We start from the raw sequence: 14,508 nt of genomic DNA, 5'->3' as shown, positions 1-14,508 counted from the left end.
GGTACCTGCAATTAATAGAACTAGGAATATAATGTAAATCGTGCTTATAATATATTATACAGGGGAGACTAATTGTTCGGATCATTACGATTAAATTACTAAATCAGAACTTACAGTGTATTTGTTAAAGTACCATTAGAGGTACCATTGGCAACGGCGGCTGTAGGTTTCGAATTATTTTCTGAATTAGATGAAATTCCGTTCGAAATTTCGTATTTCTCTTTGACAGGCTCATCGGCAGCAGCCTTATCTTGTCTGTATAACTCTTCGGTTTGACTCCCATCACCGTAGTCCTTTATTTCACTATCATCGGGTAATTCTTTACGGAATTCTGACAAGTCCCATTCAGGACCCTCATCTGTATCACCATCTTCAGTGTAATATTTGTCGGCAAGCTTTTCCATAATAATTTCTCTACCTGTGAGGGATCGTTTGCCCAGCTTTTCATCAACCTTTTTCTTCTCATTCGCCCTTTTTTCTATCTGTTTGGCCTTCCAATCATTAAAAGACTCGATTGTGATCGGGGTAAAGGAGCTTTTATCAAGCTTTCCTCTTTCAAGTTCGATAAAGTCTTCCAATGTGATCTTCGGCGCACTGTCAGCTGCCAACTTTTCTAGTTTCTTTTGTTCTTTCGTCTTCAAGACGAAACCAGGAGGTAAAGAATGTCTATATTTACACTCACTCCCGCCATTTGGACATACCCAAAACCACCCATATTTACCGTTTTCGACAGCGTCAATAAAATACTTACATACTTTATCAGTAGTGGTTTTTAAGTTGCCATGCTTGGACAAGATAACTTTCCTCAATTTTTCTTCGTCCCAATTGTCCATCGTATCATTCTCTTTCTCTGTCCTTGCATCTGTATATAAATCCTTCTTTGCATCTTTTCTTCCAACATTTACATCATGAGAAAATTTACACTTGTTGCCCTTATTACAAAGACCCTTTTTGAAAAATTCGCATAAGATGGATTTTGGATCTACACCAAATGGAACCTTTTGTTGCTGAATTCCGAATAATGCGGCAGCTTCCCTTTTAGCATCTTCAGCTGCCTTCTTTTCAGCTGCTCTTCTTTGATTATCTTCCTCTTTCTTCTTGGCTAAACCACCATCTGCGCCAGATTTGATTTGATGGATCTGTTGTTGAACTTTTTTCGACTTGTTCTTGTTCTTCAAACCAAAAGTCTTATCTTCAGCAGATTTTGCTTTAGCTTTAGCTTTATTCTTATCTGATGGCTGCTGCTTCTTTGGTGGCATTTTAACTAACCCAGTGTCAGTTTACTCTAATCTTTGCTAACATCTTCAAATTCTTCAAGTTATATGAAAGAACTTTGATGAAAAATGTGCACGTGATAATTATTCTTTAGGCTTCACTTTCATTCTGAGCTCACTACAAAAGGCTGCGAAAGTACTGCATTCAAAGATTTTATATAAATTTATTTTGAATGTGCATCAAGACTGTCTATCTAAACTTTTGAGATACCCTTTTCTTGTCCTTGAGTTTGGGTGTCGACACATACCCACCTGGAGCAGAGTTTGGAGGACTATTAACAGAGTGACCAGCTAAACTGCTTTGCTTACCATTATTCCAGTTTTGGTTTTGTACAGCCAATTCTGGGGATAAGCTACTAGTAGAACCATTGGGAGACGACCTAGGCCCACGCTTCGATTTTCTTTTATTACCAACGAGAAAGTGATCGAACATAGAATGTTCTGTCATCGTCAGCGGCAGGGGGCGGCTTTCCTGACCAAAGTCTATTGGTGCTATCGACGGTGACCCATATATTGAAGATAGTGCAGGTGTTGCAATATGTGACTTCGACAGCAGAGATACATTATGATGCTCATAAACCGTCGCCCCTGGGGAAAGAGGTGCATTTGGGATTTCGAATTTATTTTTCAAGTTGCTTTTGCTATGCCTAAAAGGAATATAAGATCTTCTAGCATGCGCAGGTGATACGTTGCTAGCGACATTAGAAGTTCCAATTGAATCAGCCAAGCTTGTCTTAAATGAAGTATTAGATTCAGTTCTTGCCAAACTTCTATTTAAGATCAAAGACGCCTTCTTATCATATACGACAGGGACTGGGTCCATCTTCGGCATTGCATCAGCACCACCCGGGTGATGAATATTGTGAGACATATCCTGAAAATGGCTACCATCATGTCGCGCACTTTTCAAAGTTGGTATTGCGTTCACGCCATTTGGATCGGAATCTCTTGTGAAGAATGAATCGAAATCATCTAAAGCGGCCCACATATTGCTCAAGGACGCATCTGGCTCATCGATACTTACAGAGACTGTATCAGCATAATCTGTAACTGGCGCATAGTAGTCATCTAGGTGAAATTGAATCTCTTCATCCTTGCCTTCCTCATCATTCTCGTCCACGTAAGTTGGAACTGCGCAAGTAGAAAATACAGCATGAACATTGTTTCTCGTACTTGCTGCGGTGATCGCTGGCATTGGAATTGCCCATCCATTCTCATCAGGTATTCCAAAAAGCGTGGCAGTTTTTTCATACTCTTTCTTCATTGACTTGTCACCCAAACTCATTCTCAATACATCTTTATCAAGTTGTGATCCAGAAATGATGACTGCTTCATCCAAAACTTCAAGTGCAGGCTCAGCGAAGTCTGTTAAAAGTAGTCTTAATAAAGGTGAAATCAAATCCGCTCCTACTCCAACAAACTCATCTCTTTGTAAGTCAACTAATGGAAAAATATATTTTAAAAGGCTCATAGTCTCTAATTTGATCCAGGGCTTGCTATTTGACAAAAACCCTAGTAATAGAACTAACACTTGCGCTTCGTACTGTGGAAAGAATAGATTTTTTATTGTCAAGATGCTTTGAACAAGGAAATCCTTTTTAGACCTAAACCTATTTTTGGCTAACGAAACCAATATTCTTGACAAATCCGGCTTGTTATTATTATCAGCTAGCTTGCTAATCGCTAACGCAGTATCGGCAACATCTTTTGATACTGTTCGGTTGTCCAATGAGTGTAAAAATCGTGGGAGATTTGCTATAACCGCCAACATCAACCTTGAATCCCCTTTCCCTATTATTTCACTATCCTTCAAATGATTTAGCTTATCAAAAAATTTCATAGTCGGCTCCCAAGATGTGGATGACCTTAAACCAACCATTATAACTTGAGGTAGTCCTTCAAATTTTCCCTCCCATTTCGGTGGAAATGTTGCGATCAAGCAGGAAACGGTGTCAGGAGAATCAAGATCTATTTTAGATACAAATTTAGACATTGTAGAAAGTACCTCGATATATTCTTGCTCATGGATCGTACTTAGACATGCAACGCTAGACCAAAATAATTGAGGAAAATCAATCAACTTTTCTGAATCCAATTCAGCAGTTATCGCATTGAGAGTCATTAAAATTTGCATTGCAAATCCTTGGATATCTAATGTTTCATCAGATATAGTATTTGATAAACGATGAAGCATGTCTTTGAGCATACTCTGATCTAAGAATGATAGTAAAGACCTGAACAACTGAAAGGATCGACAAGCAATATGCCTAACGGCACAACTTGTGGCCCAATTAAGAGACATTCTGCCCCATTCATCTTGCAAAGAAGGCAATACTGGAGAAAATATCTCCAATATGTTTCGTGCTAAGACATCCATATTTCGTGGTGTCCTAGCCCCTTTCTTATCATTATTCAAATCATCATATACCCACAAATTCTTGAAATTATCTCGTTGTCGTAATGCTTTAATTGTGTCTAAAGATTTGGGCTCATGAGGTGCAAGAGACTGAATTAAGTGAATCAACATTGCACCGGCTTGTTCCTGAACTACTAGAATATAATGATCAAGTAATGAAAATGATACATGCAATAACAAAGGCAATCTCTCAATCATCTTATCATTTCTTGTTGTAAACAAATCCACTAAAAATATCATAGATAGTTGACCAACTGAGAAGGCAGCATCTTTTTCGTTGAAAGGTATGATGGACCAAAGATCAGCAATATAAGGAAATTCAGGGAATGAGTCGTAAGAAGTTGCCACAGAATGTGGGAGCGGTGGAACCATGAGCTTCGGTTGTAAGTTATTGATGAACTTGTCAATAATATATAAAGGGTCAGGTTGAGAGAAAGTCAAATAATCTATTATTTGCCTCGAGTACTCAACAAAGAGTGGATTCTTTCTTTCCAAACAATTACTAATAAGATATTCTATGATCTTATCAAAATTATTGTTACTATTCCCCAAAGCAACCCAAAATGCTTCAACCTCATTTGAAATTTTAGAGCTAAATCTAACCGTAATTTCAAACAAATTGTTCAAAACCATGATAGACTCTGGCTTGAGTTTATTTATGGTCTCAGGTTGTTTGCTGTTTTGCTTTTCATTTTCAGAGGATTCTCTGTCTTTTAATTCCACCTTTTGCATCCAAGGAAGTAGACATGAGAAAATGTCGCCTCTAGAATCACTTCCGACAAGATTGAAGTATTTCGTGAAATAGCTTATTTTATAAATTGATGCCTCAGGATGGTTCGATGCGAGAAGGACAGATATATCATACAATGCCTTTTTATAAACGACTTTTGTTTTACTGCAGACTGACTCTGTAAAGTTCTCAACTTGAGTATCACCGTAAAGTTCTTTTTCGAGATGCTTCAAAAGGTTCATCGCCGAAAACCTAATTTCATAACTGTCATGCCCCACCAAAAACGATGTCAAACAGAATAAGTCATAGTGAATCCTGTCTAGTTTTCCCTGTTCTAAAAATGCATCAACAAACGTAGTGAAATAATTTTCTGTCGTTGTGGCGTATCTCTGGGTGGTGTAACATTGTTTCAACACGTCCAGGTAAATTATTTCGTTTTTAAAGTTTAAGGACAAGACATTTTTTAATGCAATTTTACCATATTCATGCACTTTATCGGATTCTGCAGATAACAAAGAGTGGATCCAGCTCATTAAAGCTGTTATATCAAATGACATTACAGCGACACTACCTGGAACTTCAATCAGTTGTTTGAGGGGCCCAGCACACAAATTAGCCATGCTACTTAAAGATGCGAACAGTAATGCCTTTCTCTCTATCTCAAGGATTGCGACAGCTGAAGGTGCATCTTTTCGATGAGTTACATGTTTAAGCATTGCTTCGTACCTATCTTCAGCAATATCGCTTCCCTCACCATAACCGCACCATTCTTTTAAAAAGTTGAAGCAACCTATTCTGGCCTCAAATGGAAGCCACTTGTTCCAATTCGGTGTCTCTTGTAATCCTGAAAATACATTTTCTAAAAAGACGCAGAAAAATCGACGCAACCTTTGAAAATCAATGTTCACCTGAATAGAAGGATTTGATAAGAATGCTTTGACATTCTTGATTATAGATACCAAATTTGCAACCATCCATTCGTCAGAATATATTGACGTATTCTTAGCGAATCTCTTTGTGATGTTGTTAAGGATATGAATTATCTCGACCCTTAATCGATCCTCAGCGGGATCCCTTCGTTTATCAGTGTTCCAATCGTTCAAACTTGGTGGCAAATTTTCCAAAAGAGTCCTGAATATATTAATATTTATGCAACTCAAACCTGAAATCACTGCATCTCGAACCATTTGTTGTTGTGATCTTAAAAAGGGCAAGACCATTCTAAAAACTGATTTTGCACTTGTAATCTTTTGGTGTTGAATGAACATCTGCATTGATCTTTTTCTTCCGTGAGTAGGTTGGGAGGGGAATGATATTTTTTGTTCATTTGTTGACGTCAATGAGCAGCATGCAAATATTAAGTATACTTTCCACTGAATAACTAAAATTTCCGGCGGCGTGGAATTGGTTGACCTTGAAAATAGTGATGTCGTATAGGTTTTGGAATACGTAGAGAATTCGTGAACAAGTTCATGCATCTGTACTAATCGAACGCAGACGATAGATCTGCACATCGCAACTGGCATGGGACATTTTTCGAAAAATATATCCAACAATTTTGGGAAGAGTCTGAACCAAATTGTTGAATCGATGCCGTGATCAGATTCAGCTATTTTGACCAATATCCCTTTCTTTGTTTTCAACTTCGAGAGTCTACTACGCTCAGGAACACTCAATTCTTTTCTATATGGCCTAATGAGCTCCACGAAATCACTATCCTCCAATATGTGTATAAGTCTTGTGCCAACGTCAGCAGCGAACTTCGACGAGCTTCTTGAGTGAGTTTTTGAAGTTTGGTTCGAACCACTAGGACTAATCAGTCTATTGTGGGGATTATCTGTAATGTTATAAATCGCTTGATCAAATTTTTCAACCAATTTTAATATTGAAATCCCGAAGTGCCTTGTCTGCGAGTCATGCGAGCAGAGAAAGAATAAACCATTTCCCTCCACTTCTTCGATTATCGTGATTATGGACTTCCATTCAATTTCCTCTGCCGGCTTCGCTTTTGTTGTGGATGATATCAAATCATCTCCAGTGTAATTGATTTGATAAAGATCATTTAATACATCTTTATTCATCAATTCATCATCAACAGACTTTACAGCTGAAGAATCTAAATTTCCTGAAGAGTCTCTATTAAATTGCTTCAACCAGCAATTTAATAGGTCTACGTAGATTTTCAAAAGTCTCTGAAATTCCGGAGAATTACAATAGTCAGTATTGTAGATTGGAGTAGGTTTGTCACTGAATTGGAAAGCTACCTTCGCAAATATAGTTATTAGACTACTTGGATTCTTTCTTGATGCTAACCTTTTCAAAGCGCTGATAGCGACATTTGCGATTGCAAAGTTTGGATTTATGGCATTTCTAGTTAGAATCTCCACAACCGTTTTGAACTGAATTCCTGCAACTGTACTATTGTCACTAGAAAGGGGAACCATGGTGTATGGTATTGCATCAATTAAGGTGGAGAATAATTGGACGTGTAGGTCTTTTGATGCCAGGTAAGAAAAATCAATCCCAAAATGAAATGCTGAAAACGGAGATTGCGATTTTGAGGTATTCATAGAAATAGGAGTCGACAGTCCATTGGCCTCCGTCAATAAGACGTCCGAGCCATATTCGGAGTCCAATAATTTTAAGAGGACTGCAAACGAACGACATAATTCTTCATGAGATGCCGCATTGTTAGCATTCTTAGCGTTGAACAAAAAGTCGCTGCGCTTTACATCTTCAAAACCGACTTCACTTTTTCTCTTTTTCTTGTCATCAGTGCTTGGCTGAATCATAGAGCTTCCTGTCACATCATTTAACGGAAAATCTGGTTCCTTTCCTATCTCGTGGTCTTCTAAAATGAGTAAATAACTCTTAACAATTAAAATCATTTTTTCAGGTATGAGATTATCAAGTGATGATCCATTGAAACTTATGCTTAAAAGCTTTATCAAAACATTATCTAGAACGTAATTCAAGTGCTGATACCCTATGACCCTAATAAATTCAACTAAAGAACTTAATAAATATGGGTCTGCGTTGATCCACTGGTTCTTTTTACTAACTGCGCTGCTACTGAAAAATAGCAAATTAAATAAGTTATCAAGTTTCCTGATGGTATTGTTCAAAGTATCAGGTAATCGATAGGTATAAACCCACAATAGTCTGGTTATGCAAATGATATAAGTTGTTCTTCCATCTATGTCAGATTTTGGTTTAAGCTTAAACAAGTTATCTTCAATTATACTGAACCATACCGAGGAAAACAACTCCTTATTTGATACAGAAAGAGCTGCAGTTTGGAGTCTCAATGCATGGGCCCAGCCACTTTTAGATCCTTCCCCCGATGATGCGATGCTAGATTTATTTACTTGATTCCAGATTTGGGTTGCTTTACCGAATATCTTCTGCAAAGCAGCTATCCATGTAGGATGGTTTGTCTCTGCAGTGAGTATATTTGCAAGGGGAATTAGTAAGTTACTCAAAACTTCACAATAGGCAAAAATTATAGACTCGTCTCCCGCTTTTTCGAAGAACTTCGCCAATGACAGGATAAAGTCGGCACTTTCTTCAAATACTTCTAATGGATAGTTTGTGAGTTTCAAATATCTCATTCCACTGATGAGAAGATGTAATCGAGGAATGTCAGAAGGGTTGACGTTTGTTGGAACCTTTTCAAGATCTGCGATGAATCTATCGCTAACACTCAAAAACCTTTTCTCAGACATGAAACCTAAAAGCTCAGCAAATAAGTTCCAATTAGCCGACCTTATAAGTGATTCACTAGTGCGAATAGGATCTGTCGTTTTCAACTGCGAATAGACAATTTCTTCTAGCTTGTCACCTAGGTCTTCTCCTAAAACTTCATTTGAAGCTTGCTTTACGACTTCGATCAAAACACGACATAATATGTAAATTGACGCCAAAGACTTTCTATCTGCGTGTATTGCAGTCTCTTGCACCTTGGATATTCTCTCATTATAAAATGCCCTTTGTTCATCAAGTTCTTGTTCGAACTGCCTTGCCTGCTCAACATTTGGAGAACGACTTTTGTTACTTATCGCAGAAGTGGATTGATGACGATGGTGTCCCATTGCTATTTTTGAAATACTCGAAGACCTAATTAAACTGAAGCTTCTTTTCGCTTTTTCGTTTGAGGTTGAACCTTTGACAACGTTTGGATTAGTAGGAGAATTTTGTGTAGAAGAAAATTTGGACAAATTAACCTTGGCTGTGTCAAGCGCCCGCTCGACCTCTGAAGCTGCCATTGAAGCAACTTCGCTCTTCGACTTTCTCCAAAACATAACACTATCAATTACTGGTTTCGGCTTTTTACGTGCAGTATATCCAAGGGATACAATGACCTGGTCAAACTCAGTATCTGCACCCTCCGATAATAAATCAACTATTGGTGGTTCTTCAGTCAATGGATATTCCAAGCATAAGTTTAGCATACGTTCAGCATGACAGACGAATTGAGTAAATATGATATGTAACGTGTATTCTGCAGGAGTCTTCAGATCCGTTGCCAATCCTCGGCGTATTGATCTGAATTCCTCTCCATTCGACATCGTTAGCCTTTGCATGGATGTCAGTGATAGTGGAGGTGGCAATTGTGGTGATGGTCCGACATATTGCGGTAGTTGAGACACTGGTGATGTCAACTGTCGATTCAATGCATTATTCGAGTTAAAGGTGTAGTCCTTGAGTAAATTTTTGGGCGTATTAGGGGCGTCATCTTCTGAATAGCTCTGGTTAGAGTATGACTTTTCATGAATACGAGGAGGATCCTGTAATTTCGAATTCATGTGTACTTCAGACGCTTCCATCATAGGCTCAGAATCACCAACATCCACGGGGTTGATTCCGTCCCCTATTGCACGTACAGGGATGGCCTCTGCGGTATTAAACTCAACTACTTGTGGGTTAACATCGTAGGGCGTAGTCAACATCAGAGTCTCTTTAGGCTCCAACTCCGGTTTGTAAAAAGATATGTTTAGTCCATGGGCTTCCTCGTTGGCATTCGTAATCACATGTTGCGTTGAAGACATCTGGGACTCTAGCGGTCTTACTTGATATTCTTCTGGATTTATATTTATGCTTGTTGACATTTCTTGTGGTCCATCATTATCGTAAATTTCTCCGTTATCCTCCCATTCTTCCTCTTCATCAGGTGGGTAGCTACTACCATTCGTCGCACTAATTGAATTATAAGGAATATCAACACTTTTGTTTATATCAATCAGAATCAGTTGTTCTTTCTCTTCGTCTAGATCATGGCCACTATGACCATTCTCTGAAGTAGAATATGTGGCCATATCTTCTAGATCAGGGATTTCGATCATATTATCGGACCTATTCACAGATCTACAAGAAGTATTCACTATGTGTTTCCTTGATTGATTCTCTTCGTTTAATACTCTAAAACTTACCATACTCTTAATGAGAGTTTCCTGCCTAAAGAAATGTAGAGGTCGCGGATTGATTTTTCTTAAACGGGCATCAGATGACATATTTTCTACTAGTAACGAGGAGGGTCTCGACAACGACATGCTACGCCAAGGGGTTCTTATATCTCCTCTTGAATGATCTTCAAAAGAATTCTATCTTTAGAAAGTAGGGGTTTCATGTAAATTTTCGAAACCATGCTGTGACAGAAGATCCCATTCTGCACATTGGTACGCCCAGATAAGCTTCCAAAAGAATTGAGATGTAAATTTCTTTAAAATTCATGCAAGAATAGCTATATTTTAATACATGCCTTTCAACGGAAATGGAATCTAAAAATGAGAAGAATACAGATACTCTAACTCTTATAAGTCAATATATTGCAAGTGCTAATGATGAAATTTCTAGCAATCCTTATGCAGTTGGACTCTCAGAAATGATGGCGAGAGACGAAATGAGCTTGTTAGAACTTATCCAGCAATTAGGACCCAACCTTACTTCAGACAAAGACCTGATCCGATCGAGGGCGATTTCATGTCTCGTGGATACCTTGAAAGAGCTTAAGCAGCTGAAGCTCAGTAGGCATGATATAAATGTTCTTTTGGACTTTTTCTTAGCCAAGATGGAAGATCAGAATTCAGTTCAACAGGCGTTATCTGGTTTGAAAACGATCATGGAGTTTAAGACGTTTCATCCAAAATTGAATGACAATTTACTTAGAATACTAGAAGTCCTTTTGAAATCATATGAACCTAGAAAGTATTTAGCAAGAGTAAGATATGAATCTTTTGAAGTGTTGAGTACCGCAATGGAACACCATTTGCAATTTCTTCAGTCGAACCAAGAAGTTGCAATTGCTTATGTAAAATCTTTTATCCATGTTGCTTCAGGTGAGAAGGACCCTAGAAATTTACTTATTTCTTTTGAACTAAACAAGCAGATCAGTGAAGGTTTATGTTTCATCGGAACTGTACACAATGAGGAGTTGATAAATGAGTTGTTTGATGTTTGCTTTTGCTATTTCCCAATTTCCTTCAGTCCTCCTGAGAATGATCCTTATAAGATTACTGCTGATGATTTAAAGCTAAGACTTAGAAGCACTATTGCCTCTAACAGCTTGTTCGCGAAAGACTCGTTTCCAAGTTTATTTGAGAAGCTTACATCAACAAATATCCTCGTTAGAAACGATGTGTTACAGACTTTGTTACGTTGTGTTATCTCATATAACCAAGAAACGATATTGCAGTACTATGTGACAATTTGGAATGCGTTGAAGTTTGAAGTCTTACATAATGATATATCAGAGTTTTCGCCTAATTCAAGAGACTTAATTCCTGATTATGAGAAAATAAGTGACACTGATGAACTTAAACCCTTGGTATTAGCATTGCTAATCATCAAAGAACTTAGCTCCACCATGTGTGATACTGAGTCTTCTGAAGCCTTTCTTGAGATGGTTACGAATGAGCTAAATGATAATTTGAAGACTATCAAGAGCAAGCTTTTCAAGCACTCAGTCTTATTGTTGAGTGTTGTTGCTTCAAGTTCAGATGTCGCATTTAACTTTATTGTTAAGGATTTATTCTCTTACAATATTTGGGGTAAATTCATTAACCTAGAGCCTGAGGAACCGTCGCCAGCAGAAAATGTGGATGCCATTGACATCTCGGAAGACATTTTGCTTGATATAGCTAACCAGAGAGATTTGGTAGATTGTTTGGGATTCATTTTCTCCTCTTACAAGTGCTTAGCTGCGACGGCTAATGATAGTCTGCAATTCTTAGCTAATAACTCCTTAAGGAAATATAAAGATTATCTACTTATATTTTTGGGTCTGTTGCTAGGATCGTCTTCCAGTTTAGAAAGAACTTTAAGGTGTAAGGTTGTACAACAAATGACTAAACTGATAACCTTACCAAAATATTTGACCTTGCAGGATGTTCAATTGGTCCTTGGTTACTTCAGCGAAACAATGATTTCGCTCATGGAAGAAGAAAATAATTGGGAAAAAGATGTAGTAGTTGAAGAAATTGTGCAAGGCTTAAGAGTTATCGTGGAGGATCATAGCCCCATCGATGAACAAAAACTTGCAAAGACTTCCTTGGTTATTGAGATTTTTTTGCCTCCCTTATTTGATCGCTTAAGTTTCGACGATGGTTCATCTTGCAACTTGGCACAGTTCAAGAAGGTTTTATATATTCTTAAAGAACTATGTGTTAATTACCAAATTTTGGAAGTTTACTCAGTCCGCTTGTTAAGCAAATTGGAACCTCTTGAAAGATCGCTGATAATACCTATGGATTCGAAAATTGAAATTTTCGAAGAAGTCACAATTTTATTCAGTGAATGCATATATAAAGTGGAAGTGATAAATCAATTTTTAACAAACTCATGGTACAGAAATTTCGTGCCTAGATTCTTAAGTTTGTTATATAACTTAACGTCGCAGAAAAATGATTATTTACTTGAATTAAGTAGTGATGTGATTGGCTTGATTGTAAAGTTTACGGATGGTTCCAAACATCAGGAAATTTTCGATGATTTTGTCAGATTACTTCTCATGAATAAACCTGTTTTTGAAAATGTGAGAGCCCAGAACTTAATAGAGGACCCCAATTCAACAATTACGTTATTCAACAAAGTTTTATCCAATATTGATAAATCTGTTGAAGTCAATTTAGTTGATGTGAAAACAGTAATTTCTCTGGAAATTGATGTCATTTATGAGATCGAAGGAGATGATTTATTGAGATTAAACTACTTGCAGAATATTGCATTGTGGACAAACAAGTTTGTAATACTGAAGTCCGAATTAAATTTCGTTGAGAATAAGATGGAATTTTTGTTTTCTGAAATAGTTATAGAAAGTGATAAGGAATTTAGCACTCACATTATCAAGAGCTTTGAGGTCTTGATTTGGCTTATCAAAGCACTTGTTTTGAGAAATTGCGAAATAGGAACCACCTACTTATTAAAGATCATTGGTTTATTGCAAAACAAAAATCAAAGAATTAAAGAATTGGCAGCAAATTCATTGGACATTATATTTATTGATTTGCCACTCTTTAAAAATCTGACTCCAAAGGTAAAAAGAATTATATCGAAGGTCGCAAACTTGAATGTGAGGTTATTATATAAACAACAAAACTTTGAATTAATTTTACCAAAGTTAATCGATGGGTACACAGAGACCAAAGATGAATATTACTTGCTTTCCATGTCTTTAATTTTGAAAAATTTGCCTAGTAATATACTCAGGCCCCATTTGAAGACCATTTTACCATTAATATTAAACAGCTTACTGATAAAAAACTCCACAACTTTAAATGCATCTCTATCGACTTTGGACGTTATCATTAATGAAAATCCAGATTTGATTGTGCCACACGTGTCCTCCATAATTCCTAAATTGATTGAGTTATCGGTTGGCAAAGTTGCTAGCAACAAAAAGTTGGTGAACGACGTAAGTATTAGACTTCTTAGCTTGGAATGTCTTTCAAGTATTATCGGAAAGATTGACTTACAGTATCTTCTCAAATATAAACACAATTTGATACAGAGCTTGGAAAAAGGTTTAGATGATAAAAAAAGAGATGTCAGGAAGTTGTGTTCTGACTTACGCCAGGCTTTGTTTGAACTTGGAAGGTAGTAGAGACAGTTTAGTATAAATTTTCAATATTCTCGGAGATTAATGAATAATTTGTTATTTTTGCGAAAATCTAAAAAAATATAGAACTCATAATATAAGGCTTATATTTAATCTTGATTCTATGTTCTTTTCAGTAAATACAAGAGTCTACGAAACTTTTTATGGAAATTTAGCGTCAGGAAACAGTAAAGAGATAGCAACAGTCCCGGAAAGCAATGCATTTTTATTCTAGTCAAAAACTTCTATATGATGATCTTTATTCTTCATCTGAATCTTCCAAGTCAACTGGGGCAAGACCAGGAGTTAGACCAGGGTAGGATATCAAACCATTCCTAATCTTATCATCAAATTCCGCTTTCTTAGATTGTTTTCTCTTCTTTTTATTATCGTATTCTTTCAAGCTATCTCTCAAAATATCTCTTTGAATTTTGTTAAATTCGCTTTTCGTTTCATAGTCCTCAAATTCACTTAATTTATTAACAGCAACAGCATTTTTGCGTACCAATTTCTTTAAATACTTTTCTTCTTCCACAGTTAATTTGTTATTAGCTTTACGTTGCTTTATTATGTTGTATTTAGCAAGCTTCGTGAAATCTTGAGATTCCTTTAAACTCTTCCGTATTGATTTATTTTTACTCTTCTTATTCTTCAAATTTTTCCTCCTCACTTCCGAAGCACTTGGAGTCTTCTTTTTAACTTGCATGTCGACAATCTCTGCCTTAGAGAAGACTTTTCTCTTTGCGCTATCATCCTTTTTTATTAAATCAGGCAGTATCTGTCCAATTAGCTTATTCACAGTTATTTGCGCCAGATTCTTAGCTCTTTCTGAATTAAAGGACGACATGCTGCCTTTGTGATAGAACTGGAAGATGCTGATGCTGTTATGTGTGTGTTCAAGACATGTAAGCTTCGCATTATTGGCGATGAGCAGCTATCAAGAGATCCAAAAACTGCATATAAGACAAGGTTATTTTTTGCTTCAATATGAATACGA

The 14,508-nt window shown here is 37.0% G+C and overlaps 4 protein-coding genes across 4 annotated transcripts; 1 reads left to right on the top strand and 3 right to left on the bottom strand.

Annotated features, from left to right (window-relative positions):
- Positions 1-110: 110 nt before the first annotated feature.
- PRCAT00001953001 (uncharacterized protein) lies at positions 111-1,259 on the bottom strand (the record flags this gene model as incomplete). The annotated part of the gene is made up of 1 exon (XM_062951773.1): positions 111-1,259. The coding sequence occupies one exon, from the start codon at positions 1,257-1,259 to the stop codon at positions 111-113; it is 1,149 nt and encodes a 382-aa protein (XP_062808743.1).
- Positions 1,260-1,464: 205 nt separating this feature from the next.
- Positions 1,465-9,762, bottom strand: CAS4 (Cas4p; the record flags this gene model as incomplete). Its single annotated transcript, XM_062951772.1, has 1 exon — positions 1,465-9,762. One exon carries the CDS (start codon positions 9,760-9,762, stop codon positions 1,465-1,467), a length of 8,298 nt encoding a protein of 2,765 aa, XP_062808742.1.
- Positions 9,763-10,190: 428 nt separating this feature from the next.
- Positions 10,191-13,514, top strand: MET18 (Met18p; the record flags this gene model as incomplete). Its single annotated transcript, XM_062951771.1, has 1 exon — positions 10,191-13,514. The coding sequence occupies one exon, from the start codon at positions 10,191-10,193 to the stop codon at positions 13,512-13,514; it is 3,324 nt and encodes a 1,107-aa protein (XP_062808741.1).
- Positions 13,515-13,770: 256 nt separating this feature from the next.
- PRCAT00001950001 (uncharacterized protein) lies at positions 13,771-14,358 on the bottom strand (the record flags this gene model as incomplete). The annotated part of the gene is made up of 1 exon (XM_062951770.1): positions 13,771-14,358. One exon carries the CDS (start codon positions 14,356-14,358, stop codon positions 13,771-13,773), a length of 588 nt encoding a protein of 195 aa, XP_062808740.1.
- Between the last annotated feature and the right edge of the window lie 150 nt (positions 14,359-14,508).

This window comes from Priceomyces carsonii (genome assembly GCF_900007245.1).
Source record: "Priceomyces carsonii strain CBS4050 genome assembly, scaffold: Debaryomyces_carsonii_scaffold_2, whole genome shotgun sequence".
NCBI classification, from domain to species: Eukaryota; Fungi; Ascomycota; class Pichiomycetes; order Serinales; family Debaryomycetaceae; genus Priceomyces; species Priceomyces carsonii.
This window is presented reverse-complemented; position numbering and strand designations above follow the sequence as displayed.